The sequence below is a fragment of the Salvia miltiorrhiza genome, chromosome 6 (assembly GCF_028751815.1).
Source record: "Salvia miltiorrhiza cultivar Shanhuang (shh) chromosome 6, IMPLAD_Smil_shh, whole genome shotgun sequence".
Classification (NCBI taxonomy): domain Eukaryota; kingdom Viridiplantae; phylum Streptophyta; class Magnoliopsida; order Lamiales; family Lamiaceae; genus Salvia; species Salvia miltiorrhiza.
In genome coordinates this window covers 45,030,867-45,055,394 of record NC_080392.1, presented here as the reverse complement: position 1 = coordinate 45,055,394, position 24,528 = coordinate 45,030,867, and the positions used below count along the sequence as shown (strand labels likewise).

Sequence of the window (24,528 nt, the reverse complement as noted above, 5' to 3'; positions counted from 1 at the left end):
AATCATGCCAAATATATTGGAAAAAAAAAAGGATTAATACAAATATAATAAAAAAATTATCATACACACAGTTATAAGACAAATAGAAGGCATTGCCTTCATGATTTTCCCAAGTCGATTATTAATTAATGTATTGCGTATAAAGCATGTTGTGAGTAAAATATTGTCATAAAAATGGTCCACATACATTGTATATAAAATATTAGTAACAAATAATATAAGACCACTTTTGATCCAAGACACGACTAGTCTCAGTAGTCACTACACAGTACTTAATTATTTAGTTATATATCCGAAGACTGGTGATCGAAAATTTTCTTTATATAAAACAAAAATATTATTCAGATATTTCAAGATTGGTAATCAAAAAGTTTCTTTATACTGTTTCAAAAAAAAAAAAAGTTTCTTTATACAAAAAACATTAAAGAGAACGAGCACTGAAATTAATTTAGCCCCTCGAAGACTATATAATAATGTTTGTTTCGATAGCATCCAAGCAAAATTACACGCTCTCAATTAAAACCGAAATTTTATTTCAACTATAACGGCTCGTTTGCTATGTGGTATGACATAATGTGAGATATCCTTAACTGTGATATCTATTAATTTATTATATTATTAGTACGCTTGACAAGATATACTCTCTGTGTTCACAATTTTATTTTCACTTTCATTTATAGCAGTAGCTAGAGTCCACATAACTCTTTATTTCTCTCCATACATTTATAGTGAAACCCAAACTCTACTATACCCATTATTATCGACTACTATCAATCATTTTCTTAAAATAGGTGCCGTCCACAATGTGTAAACGATATCGTGAACGAATGTAGTATACAAAAGTGTTACGCTATCACACCTCCTAGGTGTTATACATAATCCAAAAAATATGAATAGTAGATAACAGATCATTAATTTGTTAAGAACTTTGATTTATGAAACAAACAACATATTACAATATTTTAAATATTTATTCCATAGTTATCATACATAGCAAACGAGGCCTATAATACAACATGATACGAGCATCATACATAGATATATCGAAATACTATAAGGAAATTTTTAAAATAACACACCATTCTTAATAAAGAGTTGGCGATAGCCTTGGGGCTACGAGAATATCAAGTGGTGTGGCCTTAAGGTTTGTCATTCCAGCACTCTCACTCATATCAACCCCTTCATCACAAACCGTTGAGAGCTCAAATGCTTGCAATAAGTTAGCCAACACCAAGTGCAACATATGCATCCCAAAGTTGGCCCCAGGGCAGATCCGCCTGCCCCCGCCAAACGGGATGAACTCGAAATCTTGACCTTTGAAATCAAGAAACCTCTCCGGCCTAAACTCTGACGGATCCCCCGGCCACGCCCGTGGATCACGGTGCAGCTTCCACAAGTTCACGATCAGCCAAGTCCCTTTAGGCACATGGTAGCCTCCCACGTTGCACTCTTTCGTAAACTCGCGGATCCCGCCTAAGGGGCCCGCGGGGTACAGCCTCAGAGTCTCTTTCACAATGGCTTCGAGATAGACGAGGTTTTTTATATCGGATTCCTCCACTCGTCTCTCTCTCCCGACGTGTTTGTCGAGCTCTTCTTGAGCCTTTTTCAAGACGCCACGATTGTTCAAGAGGAGGGAGACCGCCCATACTAGCACAACCGTAGTTGTGTCCGTTCCACCCGCGATCAAAACCTGCAGTTCAATCGGAACAAATATGATCAATTAATATTGGCTGAAATTATATATTTGCATAACTTGATTTTTTTAGTAAGGTGGTTTTAATTGAGCTAATTGTTAAAACAGGATCATAACTTTTCGTGTTTTTAAAAAAATGACTATATATTACAAAATTTGAAAATACAGACTATAACTTCTATTTTTAACATTTACACTCCTATTTTAAAGCCCAAAACCAATTTGGGCTTGTGATGACACCTAAAGCTCGTTGTTAACTTGGCCATGCATGCATCTATTTGACAAAAAGGTTATAACTTACATGGCACGGCGCGCCACGCCAGCAACGGGCTTTAGGTGTCTCCAGAAGCCTAAATAATTGATTTTGGGCTCGAAATAGAAGTGTAAATGTAAAAAAATACTAAAAGTTATAGTCATTATTTTTAAAAAGACACTAAAAATTACGGTCCTATTTTAGCAGTGAGCTCCTTTTAATTCAGTGTTCAAAAAATAATGCTAGTATTTGGTTAGACTTAAAGTTGAATAATTTCTTTATTTGATATTATTAATTTATTTTAAAAACCTCTTTATATATTTGTGACGTTATACCTGGCTCGTAGCTTTGGTGACGGTATGCACATCATATGGAAGCTTTGCACCCTGCAAAACTGAGAGCATCACATCTATGAAATCCTTCTCGCCGGAATATTCCTTTCCGCGACGGTCCGCCACCCACTCCTCGACAATCCCATCAAACTCCTTAGCAGTCTGCTTCATCCTCTTCTCATACCCACCAATATCCAGCCACCCGAGATACGGCAGCGCATCGCCCGGCACAAACAGCCCCGCCAAGTAAAAGAAGTCCCTCATCACCTCCCGCCACCGCCTCGTCTCCGCCGTATCGGCGTCACCCCCGCCGCCGATCCCCCTGCCCGCCACCAGCCTCACCACCACGCTCAAACTCAGCTCCCCGAACCACCGCTTCATGTCCACCAGCACCCGACCCGACCCGTCCCTCCCCGCCTCCCACGCCTCGTGGAGCTTCCTCACGGAGCGTGCCGTCTCCGCGACGCGCACGCTCCGCTGCAGCTCGAGCCGCCGAGCCGAGAGCAGCTCGGTGGTCACGAGCTTGCGGATCTCGCGCCAGTACGGGCCGTAGGGGGCGAACCCGAACTGCGCGAGGTCGTAGCTCAGGTGCATGGTGCCGCGCAGCAGCGGCCGCGACGAGACGGCGGTGTCGCAGGTGGTGAACAGCTCCTTCGCCAGCTCCGGGCTGCTCACCACGACGGCGCGGCGCACGCCCAGCCGGATCGTGAAGATCGGGCCGTGCTTGTCGGCGAGGTCGCCGAGGTTGAAGTGAGGGAGCTTGGTGGAGGAGCCCTCCTCGGCCACCATGAGGTGGAGGTGGCCGGTGAGGAGGCGTGCGCCGCCGGCTTGCGGCGGAGCTCTTGCTGCGGCATGCTTTGGGTTTTTAGAGGATTTGAAGAAGAGTTTGTAGTAGTAGAATAGGAGAGAGAGGGCAACGGCGGCGTAGATGGTGGAGAAGAATTCCATGGCTCATATGATTGACTACTATTGTTAGCTAGACACTATCTTGCCATATATATAGGGGTGTTTGAAAGTAGTGTTGCCATGGGCTAATCGGAATCGGCCCGGACCGTTGACCACGGCCCGACGGGTCAACGTACGCAAATTTATTTCTTTCAAATTATACTTAATTTCTTCCTAATAAGATACTTAATTTCTTCCTTTTCTAAAATCATCATTAAATTCCCCATTTCAATTCATTTTTCATTTTTTTTTTCAATTTAATTTTATATTTAATTATTAATTAAGATTTATTCCATCCAAACAATGTGCTTAATTATTTTTTATCATTTAATTTTACTTTTATTAATTTATCATTCGTTAATTAAGATTTTAAGTTGATTAATTTCGAAATTATTTAAGTTGAGTAATTTCAAAATTTAAAGGTGTCATATTTATTGTAATTTTTAATTTTATTTTATTTTAAGTTATTATGCTTTAATATAATAAAAAGATAATTATCAAGAGTTCACTCATCCAATTAGGGTTTATAATTATTTTATGTCACCACGATGAAAAATGAGCAAATATTCAAAATGAGAAGAAATTAATAATTGAGTAATTTTAATAAAGATTAAGTTCATATGCAAAATAAGAATTTGTTGAAAATTCAATAATTTTTATGCAAGTAACCCTATCTAAAACTTTGACAATAATGTGAGCCTAATTAATCTATTTTCCTACTTTTGAGTTTTGAAAAAGGTCTTCATAATTCATCATTATCCACATTGTTCAATTCTTCCACGAACGTGAACCACTTAAGTCGTAGCAGTCTTATGAGTTATGATGGAAATTATCCTCGCTTCACTATCAACCAATATGTCCAAAAATTGCAAATCAGAGTAATTAATTTACATTATCTTTAATTCTTAAAAAGACTTTGCTACTTTAATTTCTATACATGGATGCACTATAGATTAAATTAATGTATTTTCTGGCCGAAAAAATAGGATGTGATATAAATCAGAAAATGGAAAAATATTGGGTATTTTCCGACAATAACCCCTTAATTCAAATACTAATATTTAAATTAATATATTTTTTTGTTATCAACTAATTTTATTCATAAAATAGTGACATTTTAATATTTTTATATAATTTAAAATTTTAAAAAATAAATAAATATATCGTGGTCCGTAAATCAAATGGGAGGATGTATTGATATTTTCCAATTCGTCGTTATCTAGGTTGTTCAATTCTTCCACGAAAGGGAGCAGTCTTACGTTGGAAATTATGCTCACTTCGCTATCAAGCAATGTGTCCAAAAATTGCAAATCAGAGTAATTAAAATTTAAAATCATACTAGTAACTTGCCCATCGAAATTGGATGAGAATTCATTATTAATTGGTCATATATATGTCGATTGAAAATTTATTGAAAAAGAGATTATTACATCAATGCATGCTCATAATTAATAAACGGAATGTACATGCAGATGGGTTGGCACCTTAATTTTATAAATAAATTAATAAATAAATTTGAGATTTCCCTAAAATTATTATTACACTGACTCATGCAAAGCATAACATGCATTACATTAATCATCATTTCTGAAATCTTTGCAACACCTTGAACAACTTAAGATGATACATTTTCCTGTTTGACAGAGGAACACGGAAGATGCAACCTATAACAAAATATTTTTCTTGCTTTGTCAATTTATTTTGTATCGCATTCAGTGTACAACCATTTTCGAGCTTCCATAATTTTTTTTTATTATTTTCTGTCATTCAATGTAAGAATTGAGATTCTGCAATCGTACACTACTTGACTAACACATCAGCAATGTAATCTCCTTCTCTACACAAAATCTTAGTTGTTATTAATTGTGATAAGAATCATAAAATATACTATTTAAGTTCATGATAAGATGTAACAATTGGAAAACTACTATGAAATCTTAGTTGTTATCATAACATATATTTAAACTCATGATAAGATGAAGCAATTAAAAAACTTAATTACGAAATCTTATAGTTGTTATTAATTGTGATAATAATCATAAATTATATTTATCATATCAATGTATATATAAATATTCATATAGTTTTTTTAATAAGTGGAGTTTAATTAGATGTGGAGATTGATTAAAGATGTGAAAAAAAATAAAAATTGAGAAAAAAATGAAATAAAGTGATTATACACAGGGACGGAGCCAGGAATTAAGTTCGGAGGGGGGGGATGAACTTGTACGGGGGTTCGGGGGCGGTAGCCCCCGAGAAATGTTTTTTGGGCATTCTGTATATTTAAGGTATTTTTTTATTAAAATACGAGCATAATACTAATAATAACGAACAATATTTTCATAGATTATATAGTTTCAATATATCACAAAACTTTTTTTAGACATTCCGTATATTTAAGACATTTTTTTATTAAAAGGCAAGCATAATAATAATAATAATAACAAACAACATGTTCATAGATTATATATTTTCTATATATTACAAATTAGTTTCAATACATTATAATTTTTTTAGCATTTCATACATATTAGGCATTTTTTATTAAAAGACAAGTATAATAGTAATAATAACAAACAATATTTCATAGATTATATAGTTTTAAATAACAAAAGTATCCTTAAATTAAGTATACATGAGAGAATATAATAACCAAATACTCTTTTATAAAACAAAATTATTTTATAATAGGTATAAACATATATCTATATATATTTATAAAAAAATAAAAAAAAACTCAAAATTTGGGAGGGGGCGCTAGCCCGCCCCTAGCCCCCCGGCTCTGTCCCTGATTATACAACGCCACATAAAATATGATACATTTTTATATTTTATATATATGAACATCTCTTAAAATATAAAATACGAACCATCTAAAATATATGAATATATTCTACATAGAACACGTATATATACTAAGTGAAAATTAAAAATTTGCTACCTATAGAATTTGAACTATACGATTTGAACTCAGGACCATAAATTCATCCAACTAATGTATGAATCTCCCTTAAATCTTGATGATCTAAGGATTGAAAATAGTTCATATATATATATATATATATATATATATATATATATATATATATATATAGGGAGAGGTTCAGGAAAGAACCATAAATAAAAAAAGACCGGAGAACCATTTTCAGTCATTCGATCATCAAGATCTACGGTGGATGCATCATCTTGTTGGATGAATGCAGGTCCTGGGTTCGAATCCTGAAGGGAACATTTTTTTTTATTTTTTTGAGTGCATTAATTTTAACAGCGGATGCATTAATTTTTACAGTGAATGCATTAGATTTGATGGTTCTCCCGTTCTCACAAATAATGTAGTTCTCTCTAGAACCACACCCTATATATATATATATATATATATATATATATATATATATATATTTTAAAAAACTTCTTCTACTTTAATTTCGTTTTAAAGTACAAATTATGCTTAGGGATGATAAAAACAAGTCAAAATACCCAGCTAGATTGTAAATTTGCACGACTAAAATGGCACACATGCTAGCGAATTCAAGTTCGAATTCTCCTCTATTTTAAAAATAGTTAGTGCTTTGCCAAATTGATTTAAAAATATTACTCCTCCATCTACAAAATTTTTTTTATTTTTTTTATTTTTGTCCGTTCACAAATTATTTTTTTAATCTATTTTCTTAAAAATAATTTCATTAATTATCACTTTTATAATTTTCATATACTTAGACACATTGTCACTAATATATATACTCATCACTTTCGAAAATAACTTCACTAATTATCATCAATTTTTCTAATTTATGAAACTCATTCTCCACTCACCAAATGTAATTAGCTTTGTTTAAACCACATGCAGTCTCCCCTTAATATAGCTAATGTAGAAGTAATCCCTTCGTCTTATTAATAATTAGTCACTTTGTTTGAACACGAGAATTAAGGAGAAAATATGTTAGAGTGAAAAGTAAATAAAGATCACTTGTAATGATGAGGTATAAAGTAAGTTCATTAAGAATTGTTATATAGTAAATCCTATACAAAAGAGGAACACAAATACTCATGTGCAACCGGTTGCACCGTGCAACTGGTTTCCAAAATGACACTACTTCATTCGGAAAATGACACTTGAATATTTCCGAATGACACTACTTCAACATACAAATGAAGTGTCATTTGTATGTTGAAGTAGTGTCATTCAGATGTCAGTTGTACAGTGCAACCAGTTGCACAGGAGAGTGCCCAAAAAAGAATACTCTATTTAGGATTAAGTTAAACTTTATGGTCCTAATTTGAGAACAGTTATAAATAGGAATAAATTTTATATTTTCATAATTCATTTTCTTTTCAGGTCCGACCTTAAGCATACATCTACATTTAGGAATAAATTATAATAAGTATATATGTATTTATTAATTTCATCACAGTAGATTTAAGTTAATTGAAAATATTCTCTAAATTGCATGTGATAATTTTGTTAATAAATTTCTAAGTATGCATGCATGTATTTCGAAATTATAAAGTTTATGTATTTTGCATCCAGCTTAAAATTAGAAGAAGAAAAATTATCTTTACCTCACACTATTTTTGGATAACCTCCATCTAAGAATTATTATTTGTATAATGACGTAATAGAGATTAATTAATATGTAGATTTTGTGATTTGTTTAAACTCTTCACAATGTTACACGATTATACGAAGCTTTGAATTAATGATACCGATACATGTTTGAATCATTAATTGCAATTGCCTAAAAAAATCACGACCTCTAATATATTTAGAAGCTAAATTATACTCCAATTAAGCTGAATATGTGAATCACGAAATCAATTTGACTTTAGTGGTATTATTGAATTGAAAAAGACAATGCAATGTAATTAATATGCGTGAATGGAATTCTGCTACCAAGTGAACAAATAAAATATTCTTCAATCACGTTTCAAAAAAGAAAAAATATTGTTCAATCAATTGGATTGCAAAATGAAAATGTACACATAAAAGAGAACCAAGAGTGTTGCCGGCTACGATATATATTGGGGTCTCTCCCTCTCCCTGATACGATTATATCAATGGTGGAGCTTTTCGAGCAAGCCCAAACTTCAAAAATATAAGAAACGAAGATGAAACAGCTATTCGAGCAGCTTACACTCCATTTGCAAAATAAAGTTCTAACTCATTTCCTTCCAAGTTCTGAAGACAGAGATGATACAAATATATATATATAGCTATAACTCTTAGCTATTAACTATGCATTTCTTAAATCTAATGGGCTAATTGGTGGTGAATTTGGGCTTTTCATGTGGGTGACATTCATTTGGGCTGGAAGAGTAATTGGGCCGCGACTAGTGGGCTCTGCGTATACTCTCATGTGAATCTACGCTCAATTGTGAAATTTTCATTAGAAAAAATGATATAATAAAAAAATATGATAAAATATAATAATGTATAGTATATATATTTTTTTATCATATGTTTACTAAAGATGAAAAGATGAGAAAATATTGGAAATTATTTTCACATCATTATCCGAAGATATTATTATCCAATATTGTAGAGAAAATTAGTGAAAATGAGCTGCTCGATAAAATATTTCACCGTATGTCGGAAGAAAATTTTCTATCATAATAAACATATGAAAATGATAAAAAAAAAATGTGAAAATATATATTTTATCTCATTTTTCATCAAAGTAAACGGATCCTTAATTTTTCTTCATCTCTAGTAAACATATGATAAAAATGAAGGAAAATGTAATATTTTCTCATATTTTTTTATCCATCATTTTTTTCAATGAAAATTTTATAACCAAAGTATACGCATCCTTAGTAAAAAGTCGCCCTACGTCGGTTGCAAAGTTGCGAGCGTTGTACTATGTGTTCAGAAAACAAGGCCTGCGAGCTTAAGGCCACCGATATTGTATTGTTATTGTTGTTGTTGTTGTATTGGTGTACTTGATGTGCATGCATGGTACCGCGTCGTGCGATGGGACAATTCATTCACACTTAAACATTTGCTTGTCCTCGAACAAAATCTATATCAGTACCATAGAAAAACCTCAAATAAATTTAATCGAAAACAAATCAAACAGATGTGCTATCTTCCGTAGGTCTTCAATTCACAGATAAATATCTCAACCCAGCCCAGTTCAATCTCTGCGCCTGCTGAAACAGACAAGCTCAAAGCCAAACAATAGCAAAAATGCAATATTTCTTTTCAAAACTAATTAAGCACAAAACCACTCAAACAAAAACAAGAAATCATGATTAATCCATACGAATTATACCAGATAAGCATATTAGACAGCTACTTTTCACTCTGTAGAATCTTTATCACTTTTCAAAATCAAAATACAGACAAATAAATCCACAGATAAGTAAACATTTACAATTTTCCTTCATTCTATGTAAAGCAAACCACATAAGCAGCAGTTTCGCCTTACTCCTTTCATCCTCTTGTAAATTGAACCCACAACAAACATTCCATTTTCTAATTAAGTGATTTTCTAAAAATCTTTTGTTGATTCTAGTGCTTTTGTTTCATTTAGTTATTATTGTTTTTTTGATGAATTCCGTAAGTAAATAAAAAAATTTAAAGATCGTGGCATGGCGAAATTCTGCCCGATGCAGCTGCGGGGCCCCCACCCGAAGGGGAAATACATACCTTGCCTCCCCTGCGCCTTGGAAACTCCTTCACTGAACCTCTCCGGATTGAAATCCATCACATCTTCCCCCCAAACTCCGCGATCGTGGTGGAGCAGCATTGTCGGCAAAGTGACGCGATCTCCGGCCGGCAACAAATATTTCCCCAACTCTGCTTGCTCACTTGCCGACTAACGGTAACCACCGACGGATAGAGCCTCAAAACCTCGTGCAGTATCATATTCATGATTTTGAGTTGATTTATTTCATCGAAATTTGGTTTATCTTCCCCCAAAACTCGCAAAGCCTCCTCTTTTGCTCTGCTCTGCCAATCTGGATGCTTGCTCAGTAAAATCAAGGTCCAAGCCAGCAGAGTGGAAGTAGTCTCTTGGAATGAAATGTGGCTTCACATAAAAGATCTTTGAGAAGGTTACTAGAACACTAACGTCTATTCAGAGAACTAGGAGGGTGTTTGGCTAAGCTTATTTTAAAGAGCTTATAAGCTCTTGGAGCTTATAAGATGTTTCAAGAGCTTATAAGATGTAATTTTTAAGAGCTTATAAGTTGTCAAAGTGTTTGGATAATTGAGCTTATAAGTTAAAGAGAGAATTTTTTTGCTAGAGAGAGAAAAATTTTTTTAGAGAGAGAAAATCGAAGAAAAATAAACTTAAATGATATATGATGGAACGAATAAATTATAGTTGAAAAATATTTGTAAAAAGATTGTTGCATATGAGATTATAAAAAAATAAGTTGGGGTAGAGGAACTTATTTTTTGGGGAGCTTATAAGCTCTTGGAGCTTATTTTTGGAACTTATAAGCTGTTGAGGAGCTTATTTTGCCAAACACTTTGAAGGAGCTTATAAGCTGTTTTGAGGAGCTTATAAGCTCAGCCAAACACCCTCTAGATTGCCGAGACGGAAGGAGGCGGGGCCCGCGGATTTTGGAATGGAAAAAAGCATACTCCCTCCGTCTCGTTACAAATATCACACTTTCCATAATGAGATATCTCATTCCTTTTTTTGGCAACATATTATAACACCTTTAATATGGGATTCAAACTCCACTCACAATCGAAAACCGCACCGAAAAATTATAGGGATCACTGATCATGAACAGAGGGAGTGTGTCATTTATATATATTGAAAGTGTCGAGCATCACATTAAAACCAGCGGTATTTTTCTCAGTCTCAGGCATCCCATCAAAAATTGCTTGTGCAATATCCATATCCCTACTCCTCTTGGTCATTTCATCAAACACTTTCTGGCAAAATCCATATGCCCCAGCTTCGCATACGTATCAACCAACAGAATTAGATATGAATTGGAGTTGAATCCATATTTGTTCTAAAATTTATCAAGATTCAGCATAAAACAAGGAATGATGCCTCCATTATTGCTAAAAGAATACACTAATTGTAAGGACAATTGTAAGGACTAAAGGCAATCAGAAGCATCAAACTAGAAAACTAATCCTATCACATGAAAATTAATACTTCATCCGTCCCATTAGTAATGTCTCATTACTGAGCACGTAGAAAAAGTGTAGTTAGTTCATAAAATAAGTTTGATGGAAGATATTTAAAGATTATTTTAAGCGAATTGATGTATATATAAAGTCGGTTGGACCCATCATTAATAATATTTTAAATAGAATATTAATAGTAAAACGTCCCGATATAGTAATTGAAACATTACTAATAGGACGAAGGGCGTATTAATCAAATGACTACTTTGATTCCTTTTCCAAATAAAGGATTTTGAGTTAAACAAAAACTCATCCTTTTCTGTGATAAGTAAATTCATTTCGTTTTACTAAGTGACACTCCCTTATCTTGTTCACAAAATTAGTTAAAAAATTCAACACTAATTATAGTGCCGGAACAATGTTTTTTTCTTTCATCATGGAAATAAATATTTTGCTATTTTTTTGAATTTTATCTATTGAGTTTTGAAGTCCGTTTGAGTTGAGGTTTATTCTTACTATTTGGCTCAATATATTGGTATTTGGAAACCAAGCTACGATTGGATTGAATTTGACCAAGAAAAAAAATTGTCAATTATTAACGATACAAGACTTTTGAAATTTGACCTTTGTTGAATTAGTATTTATTAGTACAGTATCATGGAGTGGGGATCTGATTTGACTCGTTCAAACTCGAAGTTGAATCAATAAACAATAAATTTAAAAACGAGAGTGAGTAGCTGACAACGTATGATAAATTAAAATTTGCATCACTGAAACTCATTTCGTCCACCGTATCATTCTCACTTTTACTATTTTAATTTTTTTATAATATCATTTCTACTTCCATTTATAATAAAATTCACAAATTTCATTTACAATAATAATAGAACCCAAACTTCACTCACAACAATACTAACTACTATCAACTACTATTCATCATTTTCTTGAAATCCGTGTCGTCCACAAAGTGAAAATAATATCCTAAAATGGAGGAAGTAAATTATAGTACTCCCTCCGTCCCAATAATGAAGACACACTTCATTTGGGCACGGAGATTAAGGAGAGGTAGTTTATGTGATAAAGTATTGTGGGCCACATCATTAGTGTTGTTGATTAATTTAAATTTAGTGAATTTGTTTCTTTTATGGTTATTTTCAAATTTAAATTTAGATTAACAAAATTCAACAATTCCAATTAATTTAATTAAATTCAGTTTCAATTTATACTTTTAAAAAAATCGACCTTCATCATTTGTGAATGCATCAGACAATCACCAAGCTCCCCAACCCCCGTCTTCTTTGTCTTCACTGTGAATGCATCAATTAGTAACCTTCTTCGTCATCAGACAATCACCTTCATTTATGAATGCATCAATTAATAACAGATTGATTCAAAATTAATTTTTTTATCCTAAAATCTACACTTCTTTTGAACACTATCATCGAGAACCGCCGTCCACCACCGCCAACGTGGTGGCCAAAAGAGCCAGATTCGAACCCAAAAAATCGAACAAAAAAATAAAACTCAGAATCGAACTCAAATCAAACCAAAATGTTAACCAAAAAATGAAACTCAAAATCGAACCAAAAAGAGGACCAAAATCGAGAAGGGAGAGAAGAAAGAGGGATGTTCGACGGGGCTAGGGCTCGGCCCTCTACCCTCGTCAGTGTGTGGGCGAGTGGTCGGAGGCTCCGCTGCAGATTCCGGCATGAGCAACATCATTGATGGACGAAATCGACATCTCCGCCGCATCGCGATTTGGGCGTCTGGTTTTGGGGCCTACTCTGGTAGGCGGCAGAGTCCGGCAAGAGCGGCGGCGCTGTTCGCCGGAGGTCCAGCGGCACTCATCGCCGGAAGAGCTGGGCCGGCAGGTGGTGAAGATGAGAGAGGAGAGATTTAAAATTGGAAAATGAGGCGGCATTGTGTGGAAGAATAATTTAGGTTTTTTAATTTATAGGATAATTAGTGAGTTTTAATTAATGCTTAATTATTTCTATTTTTGGAAGTGTGTCTTTATTAATGGGACAACCCAAAAAGGAAAGTGTGTCTTAAATAATGGGACGGAGGGAGTAGTTATTATTTTCACGCAAAAAAGCAGTATCATTTATAAATGATTATCTTATATATTCAAAGGTACTTACGTACGTACAAAAATAAATATATTTTATTGAATATAAATACTTTTTTTATGCCCAAAAATATTAGTATAAGTTGTAAATATCCAGAGGTATTTACAAAAGTATTGTGTGTTATAAAGTACTCCCTCCGTCCGCCAAAAGTATTCCACTTTGGCTGGGCACGGAGTTTAATAAAATTGGAGATGATGTTGATGTAGTGGAGAAAGGGTCCCACCACTTTATGAGATATGTGGTTGAGATTGAATTTGGGATGAGTTTTTTGTAAATAAAGAGTGTTTGTGAGGATAAAATATAAAAGTGGATGGTGGGACCATGACTTAAAAAGGAAAGTGGTACTTTTTGCGGACGTCAAATATAGTAATTGTGGAATACTTTTGGTGGACAGAGGGAGTATTAATTTTAGGGTAAATATTACTTTATGTCCCAATGTAATAGTGTTTTAACGAATATTTCCTATCGTCCGGATAAGTGCATAAAAGTACCAAACGTATCAAATTTTTCTTATTTTTGTCCCGATTTTTTTTTTCGTATATCGAAACTGTAACGTGGATCGACGAAAATCTTGATAGGAGCCCTACGTGACTTTTTTGAACCGAAAAAATTTACACATCATAAACACAAGGAAACATACGGATTACACAATTCAAATTTCGGAAAAAAAATTAGAAGAAAACCCTATGAGCTTACGCGATCCCTGAAGCTTCTCCCTAAACCACCAATTCTCCCACGTGAACCATGTAATCCACAATCAAGAGTAGTAAAAATGTCAGACAGATCTTGTTTTAACGAGGATTCGATGTACCGAAGTAAAAAGAAATATTGCATTCATGGATAATACAATCTACCGAGGTCGTTTTCTCATGGTAATCCGGATAGGATGTTTTGGAGATGCCCTGCTATAAATACGGTTAGTTATTTTTTGGTTGTGTTTCTTTTTCGTTTATGTTTATTTGTTTTTGTAATTGATTTGAATGGTAATCCCATTTGAATGCCCTACTTGCATTAGTCAAGTGGCTGTGGATTTTTAAGTGGGGCCGAAGATCCCATTTGAAATTACAAATACTTATAGTTTCGATCATATAACTTTTTATACAATTTAGGATATAAAAGATAACATAAGGGGTGAAAACTCCTCTTAGATTATAATATAAGAACTAATCTTGACCACAAAAAAAAAAAAAAACAACAACAAACGGGTATAGTTCAAGGTTTAATACTCCCTCCGTCCGCCAAAGTATGACACAATTACTATATTTGGTGTCCGCAAAAAGTATTCCACTTTCCTTTTAAAGTCATGGTCTCACCATCCACCTTTATATTTTATCCTTACAAACACTCTTTATTTACAAAAAACTCACCCCAAATTCAATCTCAACCAAACGTCTCATAAAGTGGTGAGACTCTTTCTCCACTACATCAACATCATCACCAATTTTATTAAATTCCGTGCCCAGCCAAAGTGTCATACTTTTGGCAGACGGAGGAAGTATGATATTTACCCCTAAAGAAAAGCAAAACAATATCATTGTTCCTAGGATTTGAACCCACAACATTAAAAAGATGGTAGGCGAAAAAGCGTACCATTAGGCTAACAAGTTTTATTTGTAAAAAATTGAATAGTTTTTATTTATACGCTGCCCCTAGAGAATCGAAAATAAAATAAAAACCAATAGGCTAATAAGTTTTATTTGTAAAAATCGAATACTTTCTATTTATACGTTGCCCCCTGAGAATCGAAAATAAAATAAAACCCTAAGAATCAAAAATAAAATAAAAACTATTAGGCAAACAAGTTTTATTTATAAAAAAATCGAATAGTTATATCACTATTCCTGGGATTTGAACCCCCACAACATTAAAATGGTAGATGAAGAAGCTTACCATTAACTAATACATCTTATATATTTAATTGCTCATAGTTTTTATTCATAATCTCTGGCTGAGAATCGATCTCATGAATGAGACCGATCTCACAAAAGATCGACTCTTTATTATTATTCTCCATTATTATCCATACTTCTATTTGAGTAGAACTATAAAAAACATTCGTTTCCAGCAAATCATTCAAATTCAAATAGTAGATAACATAAAACTTGTATCTTAAGATAATTATAACCCAAGCAAGGATGATTTTATTTTTGTTTTCATAAACTAAATCCATTTTGTTAAAGTTTCATATATTTAATAGCTACAAATACAGGCAAAATTACACCCATCCCTATTAATAATATTGCTCCTCATCACAAACCAAATAAAGAAAGATATAATTTCCTGGAAATTGGAATTTGGCAACACATAATTTGTCTACTTATTTTATTGATTGTAATGAAGTGCCCATTTTATTCAAAACTCTAACCTAACAAAATTGATGTCATATTAGAACGCAGCCCACCCCAACCCACCCCACCCCACCCCACCCCCTAATCAAATTAATTTGAGGCAACGAGTTGAAATAGACATATTTATTATATGTAACACGACACAAAATTAAATTAAATCCACATGTCACATTAAAAATTAATTTTATCCATACATGTTGAGAGGTAGAGTAGGAGTAGGGAAGTAGCACATCACTTTCATATTGCGCCCACCAATTACCAAGTGCATGCATTTACTGACACTGCGCGCACACGTAAACACACACTCGCACGCTCCCCCTCACACACAAGCATACCTCCCACTGCGTGTATAAATATATACATACAATTCCTATACATTATATACATGTACCATATTCACTCAATCATCAAAATTTACTCCACCTCATTATTTTCTTAATAAGATTACTTATTATTGAAATTATTGCATTTACAAGTTAATAAAATATAGTCTTACTTATTTTTAATAATAACATATAAATCATTAAATTCTTGTCAAAATATAAATTTTCACACTAATTTTAAAATTTATCTGATTCTTTAACGAGTTGAATTAATTCTGATCCAATTTAATGATTGACATAGTATCACCTGAAAACTTTAAATGACTGAATCGACGAGGAATAAAAAGATGTCGTTTTTACTTTTCAAATATCACTTGTGAATTATTAACATCTAGATTATTTTCTAAAACCAATTGACATCTAAATTATATTTTAACAAATAAATTATGTTAGATTTTGACATCTAAATAATACTCACTTAGATAGATTTAAGTTGGTCTACAACGAGGCGGCGAAGTGCAGGCAATCGTGGAGGATGATCGAAGTTGTTGGAGAAACCCAAAGCCGGACGACGGGAAGAAAGGCAGGCGAAACTACGACAAGACGGAGGAGTTAACGTCGGCTGAAGTAGAAAAAAACCCTAGAGAGAGAGAGCGTCATCGCCCTTTTTCTTACGTTGCATACATCATCTTAAGTTGGTCTACAAGACTAAAACATGTAAATTCGTAATGAGATGAATAAAACGAATGAATTGTTGATTTTTATATAATTTGTAAATTTAGTTAATTTAGTAACAAGTAAGAAAATATTAAATTAAAAAATAATAGTATTAAAAAAGGAAATAACAAAATATTCTAGAAAAGTAGGCCACGTCAAGTAGTTGGTTTTAATCCAACCACCGCCTGCCGCCCGCAACTGGCTTAGCTGTTTATCATTTTGTTTCCGTTTTCTCTCTCTTGAGCCGACGGCCCCCCACTCTCTCTCTCTAAAATAATTCAAACAAAATTAGCCATAACAGAGCTAAAGACAAACCACGAATACTCCAAATTCTCATATACATACATGTGTGGATACGTATACGCGGAATAGGGTCTTTTCTTCTTCAACTCTCATCGAACTTATTCCCAATATAAATTCAACCAATTTCCAATCTGTCTCTCCATTTCTCTCTCTCTCCTTGATTGATACATGTACGCGTAGGTGGTGCGCGCACACACATACACGCACATATGTCAACAGATACATATAGTTAATCCACTTCTGCTTCAATTCACTTCAATCCAGACAAGAAAAAATGCCGGCTTGGTGGAGTAAGAAGTCTGGGCGGAGCAAAGATTCGGAAAATTCGGCGAAGAGCGCATCCCTGAAGAATGAGAAGAAGAGAGGGAAAGAGATTGACCACAAAGTCAAAAGCTTGGACGAAGGTCTACTGCAGCAGCAGTCGAGAAATTCGCCGAGAGTTAGCAGAGAATTTTTCCCCGGGGTAAGAGAATTGAGCGGCGGAGATTCATCGGGCTTCTCCGGGTTCGATTCGGCGTCTTCGTTGGATAAAGGGCAGCCGCAGCCGCTGCCTAGGCCGTTGGGGGCGTCGAATGATCCGGTTCATGGAGTCGGGTCCGGATCTGGATCGGGTTCGGTTTCGAGCGTCAGCTCGTCTGGGTCGTCCGATGATCACGCTCACGTTGCGGCTGATCAGGCTGCTTTTAGGTGGGTTTTGTGATTTTTTGGGGACTTTTTTTGTTTTGATGATTTGGGATTTTTTGGTCAATGCTTGATAAATATTCTCTCTTTTACTTCATCTGTCTAATTTGGGGCTATTGTTATCGGGTTGTTACGATTCTTCATCTGGTTCAGTTTTGGATTTGATGAATTAGTTGATTGATTTGGTTCCAAAAGTCGAATTTTTTGGGGGTAGGCTCACCTCCGGATTGGAGTTTTGTTTATCTTATCTCTTTGTTTTTGAGTAGTTTAACGAGGCGATCCATCTAGTTTCTAGCTATACTCGAACGCCTTTGAGCTATTAATTCTTCTAAGAATGCTAATTCCTCATATTTTGTGCCTTTTTTCTCTTGCACAGATTGTATCTCAAACTTATCTCCTATCAAAATTGTGCATATATATCTCTAGCCAAAGTTTAGAAGGTGAAGTAGAACACTGTAAATTAAATTCTTGTAGTATATGATTTTGAAGGTTTTTATACCACACTTGGTCGTCTGTAAAATGACAATTCAGGCAAAGTGAATGTATAATTCCCCTGTGATTTGGTTCTCTGGCATTAGATATTAAGGCGATAGCACCTTGCTAATATTGGTTTACGCTATGCCTCTTTACATTGTGGATGACATATTTTAATCCTGTGACAGAGGACACGGGGGAGGCAGATTGAGTCCTTTACTGAGGAGCCCGGGTCGAGGTTCCAGGTGCAATACAACACCTGTATCACCTCTTCATGCACGGTTTAGTGGAATGAGTTTGGACTCTCCGGGTGGGAAACTGGAGGAAGGGAAGAGTGAGTTTCATAAACTGCCTCTTCCACCTGGTTCTCCAGCTAACTCTTCTGCGTTACCAACCCCGAGAAGTCCTGGCACAAATGAAAGCTCAAGTTGTAATTCTTCCAAATGGAGGAAAGGAAAGCTTCTAGGAAGAGGCACTTTTGGTCATGTTTACCTTGGCTTTAACAGGTAATGGATGGAATGATTTTTAGGAAGAGATGTATATTGTAGCTTTTTAATCAATATCAAACATTGTTTTCACTATAATATCTACCATAATACGCTCTATAATTACTTCATTTTCATAACGATCAATACGTTACATATAAGGTTTTTACGTTTTGTGCTCCTTTATTTCAGTCGCTGGGATAAATGTATGAACAATTTACTATAATGGAACTCTTTCATAGCAATAACATGACGTCAATTGTTACCAGTGTATAGTAATTTACCTTATTGCAGTTATGTGGGTGTACCTTCTGACTAATAATTTGAAGTGCATGAGCGGAACTTAGGGTAAAATTGATTATCTTCTTCTCCTGTGCAGTCTACTTAGGTTCGAACTTCTACTGATTATATACGTAAACATTATAACACAATCTAATGTGTTTATGGCAGTGAGAATGGGCAAATGTGCGCCATAAAAGAAGTCCGACTTGTTTCAGACGATCAGTCATCAAAAGAAAGTCTCAAGCAACTGAATCAGGTGCTTCTGAATACTTGCCGTCTTGATTTACATTATCAACCAGTGTTATAAAAAGTTGTTGAGTCTTATGCTTTGAGGCCCGCCTTGAGGCGAGGCTATGGGAAAACGCCTCAAGGCTTACGCCTTTTCAAGCTGAGGTGTACGCCTTAGGGTAAAATGCCCCAAGGTGTGAAGCCCACCTCACCAAAAAGCAGCACACAAGGTTTTTGGGCTTGGTTGGTCGGGTTTTTTCGGCCTAACTAATTCAAAAACAATAAAAATTGAATGCCCAATAAATATTATACATAAACTCTAAACCCATCTAAACTAATTATAACCCTAACTAAACAAAAAAGAAAGAAAGTTATGCAGTAGCATCAATCTTCTTATTGTTGAGGAGATGCAACGAACAAGATTGGATATAGATGTATATTGATGAGGACTAATGGTGTTGTGGATGAGTTAGATGACTGTGATGTTTGATTATGATTTGATCTTATTATTGAGTAATTAAACAATATTACGAACACTTTATGTCTTTAATTTGATGTTTTTGAGACTTCTAAACAATTAAGTTTAGTGTTTGGTTTGTTATCTATGTTTTTTAAATTATAATTATTTTATAATTTTTATAAACTTTTTTGTCTTTAGTCGAGGCTTAAACCTCGGACCGCCTTGAGGATTACGCCTCGCCTCGCCGAGACAAAACACCTCAAGACTTTTACAACATTGTTATCAACTACTTGAAAGAATAACATTCTACCTTAAGGCATTTGCCTTGTACTTTTAGTTCCAAATTCTTGTTCTTATCTATAACTTCCTTACACATTTGTTCATCTTTTCAGGAAATAACCTTGCTAAGTCAGCTTTCACATCCGAATATTGTTCAATACTATGGAAGTGATCTGGTACGATTAAGTTCAGTCTAGTCTTATAGTACATTTCACTTATTCATTTTTTTGAAAGCCCGACATGGGAAATATATTAAGAAGGCAGAGAATCCTGCAAAACAAATAATAATAACCAAGACAGGTAATCAGACAACCGATCAAATTGGTATTTCGGTACATATGAAAAAATACCAAGAAGAAATCCCTACCTAACCAAAGCCATCATTTCAGCAATCTCATAATCCAGAACACTCTCTCTTTTCTGCCAAAATGGAGCTGTTAGAGTCTCGAACGACAACCTATGCCATTCTGGGTCGAATCGGCATGAGTGCCGGCATCCGCTCTAACTTGGGCAAGCCTCTGAAGATTCCAGTCTCCTGATAATTTCTGGAATTGAAATATGCTCAATTCATTTGTCTTGTAGCCTAATAGGCATCCAAATATGTGGCTCTCTCTCTAAAGTTAAGTTGTATTGCTTTCAATGACCTGCATCCAGAATTTAATCTCTTTCCAAGAATGACTGAACTCTATCACGTAAAACTTGATTTAGCCCAGAACTTTATTGCAGCTCAAACAGATCCTAACTGTCAGAACATGGTGTCTACATAGATTCCACTCAACAGGACAAGAATCTCTCAAAACTCTCCCCAGGAAAAACTTTGGAAAAATATTTCATTTCAAAACCAGCTCCATCCTATCCTTATTCTTGAAAGGCATCTGATGAACTGGCGGTAAATAATATCGAAAATCAACCAAATATCCAGTCTTTACTGAATAAATGCTTCCAATACCTCCTGTCATGCCTATCAGATTGTGGAATCGGGAGATTGGTTTTTGCTGCAAATTCATGAAGAAAACAAAACTTCTTGAACACCTCTTACAAATTATTACCAGTATCGATCAAGTCTGCCAATCACATCTCATTTATGTATATAATGTCTATTTTCTATCATTATGCATCTCATTATATCATGATGGGTAGACCATGAAACTTTTGCTCCTTGTAACTGTGGTTAATTCTTCCAGAGCGAAGAGAGACTATCAGTTTATTTGGAGTATGTTTCTGGAGGTTCCATCCACAAATTACTGCAAGAATATGGTCCGTTTGCCGAACCTGTTATACAGAATTACACCCGCCAGATCCTCTGTGGTCTGGCCTACTTGCACGGGCGCAATACTGTGCACAGGTCCACATCTCTCTTTCCTGGCAATCAAAACATTATTTCATGTTGCATGGTGATGTTCTAAATTTCATTGCTTCTCTGCAGAGATATCAAGGGAGCAAACATTTTAGTAGACCCAAATGGTGAAGTAAAACTTGCTGATTTTGGAATGGCGAAACATGTATGTATCGCTTCATTTATTTGCTATTTGTTATCTCAATAGCAAATTACATAGTAGGTCACTGAATATTAAAAAAAATTATGTGACTTTATGAAGCTGCAGTGGTTGGTTGGTGGAATTCTGTATATTGCTTAAACATGGTTAACCGAGTAGTGGTGCTAGTCATTAAGTACAACTTGGCTAGGAGTATAAGAGCCATCACGCCTACAACCAATATCAATACCGTGACATTTGTGCTTACCTTGTTCTCGATCACTCTCCGTGTAGTATGAACTGGCACTCAAGCTTATTTGTCAAGTGTAGAAGTGCAGTAAAAGTGCGCTCAATAATAAAATATTGTTTCTCTTAGTTTCTCCCTGCAATAAATGTGCAATATATTAAAGTAAATATCTCTTACGCCATGTCTCCAGATTGGAAATAATCGATCTCATGCACCTCAGTAGTAGATTTCCATTTCTTAATACATTAAAATATCTGCACTAGCATGACAGAAGAGTGGAAAATCTATGGACGCATGAATGGTTCCCATTGTTTTTGTCATGGATAAGCTGAATTCTATATGGAATTATTATTCCAAGGTACTGACTCGCTTATGTAATGATTTTTCAATGAACAGATAGCTAACTGTTCATCAATGTTATCCTTCAAAGGCAGCCCTTATTGGATGGCGCCTGAGGTTCGTCTCTTTCTATTTGAAAACGATATATGTTCACAAGGCATTTTAGACAGTTTTTATTCCCAATGGATTCTGATTATTGTATTCTATATGCCTATATCCCATCAGGTGGTTATGAATACAAATGGATACAGCCTTCCAGTAGATATCTGGAGCTTAGGATGCACAGTTCTTGAAATGGCTACTTCTAAACCGCCCTGGAGCCAATATGAAGGGGTTCGACATCTTAACTTGCTAAGTTGAACTTTCGTTGTTTTGAAATTTCTTTGGCATTTAAATTTTTGGGGCTCATTTCATTTATCAGGTTGCTGCTATATTTAAAATTGGAAACAGCAAAGACACTCCAGAAATTCCAGATTACCTATCTGCTGATGCAAAAGGTTTCATAAGGCAATGCTTGCAGCGGGAACCATCTGCGAGGTCAACTGCATCCAAGTTACTCTGTCACCCTTTTGTTAGAAATCAAACAACAGCACGAGCCAATGCCAATATAACAAGAGAGGCTTTTCCTCGAGCTTTTGATGGAAGCCGCACACCGGTAATTTTTCTTGTTACACGATCCAATATTTTGACTGATTCTTATCTTGAAATTTTGTCTATTTCAACTTTCTTCATTCATTTTCCCTGTTTCGGTTTTGGACGTTCTCATTGCATTAAATAGAGGCACTTTGGTGACTGAAAACTTCTAGTTTAACTTGGATTTCACTCTATTATTGCTAGAGTTGGACCCTGAATCCCACTCGCTGCCGGTAAAATATGGATATATAGACTTTAGTGGCTTCCTTGGTAATGAAGTATGAATATTTTCTTTCTGAATTTGCCGAGTATTGCAGTTACTTGAATATAAATGTGATTGCAGACTAATTATTTAAAGATTTTGTGCAATCTGTCTAAATTTTTTATGTTGATACTCATGGCAGACTGCTCAGGAAATGCAGTCCAGCAGAACGAAGAACAGCTCTTTCGAGTTAACCGTACCAAGAACCTTAATAAGCCCTAGGTACTGACATTTAGTTCTACTCGATCCGATGTGTTTCATCTGCATATTGGGCGTGCGCGTGGAAATTTAACTGTCCTTGTATCGTGTCTGCAGGGATAACATGAGAATGATAACATCTCTGCCCGTATCCCCCTCTTCAAGCCCGTTACGACATGATGGAGGGGCGTACAACAGCTTTTTCGTTTCTCCACCACACCCCTCTTATCCTTATGTTGGGCAAAGCAGTCAGAATTATAACGATCACTCGATATTTCCATTAAGGCCCAACTCAAGAACATCCCTTGATCCGTGGCTCGAAATCCCACAATTTAGAGCTCAAGCGCCGTCCAGATCTCCAACGCGGAACATACTATAGCAATCCAGAAATGTGCTGGAAAACGCCAACCCCTGCAACGTACTCGTGGGAGGATGAGCTGATAAATGGGGTGTGAAGCAGGCGAGTTTCGTGCTTCCTCAGAACAGGACAACAGGGCTCGAATACGACGACCACGAGGTAGCCTCGCTGAACATTGAGTAACCATGGTACGTAACTCAATTTGACAGTTCCGTTGGACGTAATCTGTATGATGGCCATGTAAATAGAGAGAGAGAAAGAGAGAGAGAGAGAGAGCTCTTCTGGTGTATGCTATCAGAACACTGATGAAGAATGTTGGGAATTTCAAATGAATTTTTATAGTCGCCAGCCTGGATTTAGAAATCTTTGTGCAAGTCCAAGTGATTTGATCATGAAAAGATGCTGAGAGGATTCAATCTATACATATATAAAAGTTGATCCATTAGCTAAAAAAAATTCCACCTTTTTTCTCAATATATATTTATAAGGTTGACTAATCATATCTATATATATATTATATATATAAATCAATTGCTCAACAATTTCCTGCCAACACTTTATTAACAATTAATAAAAAATAATTTAATTATTAATTACATTAATATATATTATAAGTGAGGACCCAATGTATCAGCATGATACAGAGGGATTAATGTTGGGGGAAAAAAAAAATCTCATGTTCAAGTGTCTAATTTATTGAAAAAAAAGGAATTATGGCAAAAAAAATTCACAAACTTTGGTGAAAAAGTATAATTTTTACATGAATTTTCAATTTAAGTCAAAAAAATTAAATAAAAAATACACAAATTTATATTTGAATTATAATTTTCACTTGAATTTGACTTTCGTCGAAATTAGAATTTAGTTGACAGTCAGAAGTTCATACATGGCGCAAGCATCCGATAATTAAAACGACGTTGTTTTGTATTAAAGAAATAATATTGACAAAAGAAATACACGAACTTTGACAAAAAAAAATGCAATTCCTCATC

At 34.9% G+C, this 24,528-nt stretch overlaps 2 protein-coding genes and 1 long non-coding RNA gene across 3 annotated transcripts; 1 reads left to right on the top strand and 2 right to left on the bottom strand.

Annotated features, from left to right (window-relative positions):
- Positions 1-950: 950 nt before the first annotated feature.
- Positions 951-3,493, bottom strand: LOC130989945 (flavonoid-6-hydroxylase-like). The gene is made up of 2 exons (XM_057914123.1): positions 2,282-3,493; positions 951-1,690 (listed from the first exon to the last, which is right to left on the bottom strand). The coding sequence occupies exons 1-2, from the start codon at positions 3,224-3,226 to the stop codon at positions 1,085-1,087; spliced, it is 1,551 nt and encodes a 516-aa protein (XP_057770106.1). The 5' UTR covers positions 3,227-3,493; the 3' UTR covers positions 951-1,084.
- A 5,711-nt stretch (positions 3,494-9,204) lies between these two features.
- Positions 9,205-10,250, bottom strand: LOC130989944 (uncharacterized). Its single transcript, XR_009090803.1, has 2 exons — positions 9,870-10,250; positions 9,205-9,367 (listed from the first exon to the last, which is right to left on the bottom strand). It is a non-coding gene; the product is annotated as an uncharacterized LOC130989944 (long non-coding RNA).
- A 6,782-nt stretch (positions 10,251-17,032) lies between these two features.
- LOC130989943 (mitogen-activated protein kinase kinase kinase 3) lies at positions 17,033-23,880 on the top strand. The gene is made up of 11 exons (XM_057914120.1): positions 17,033-17,822; positions 18,479-18,796; positions 19,226-19,313; positions 20,138-20,200; positions 21,209-21,369; positions 21,451-21,526; positions 22,143-22,202; positions 22,311-22,418; positions 22,507-22,740; positions 23,123-23,202; positions 23,296-23,880. The coding sequence occupies exons 1-11, from the start codon at positions 17,410-17,412 to the stop codon at positions 23,555-23,557; spliced, it is 1,863 nt and encodes a 620-aa protein (XP_057770103.1). The 5' UTR covers positions 17,033-17,409; the 3' UTR covers positions 23,558-23,880.
- Positions 23,881-24,528: the final 648 nt, after the last annotated feature.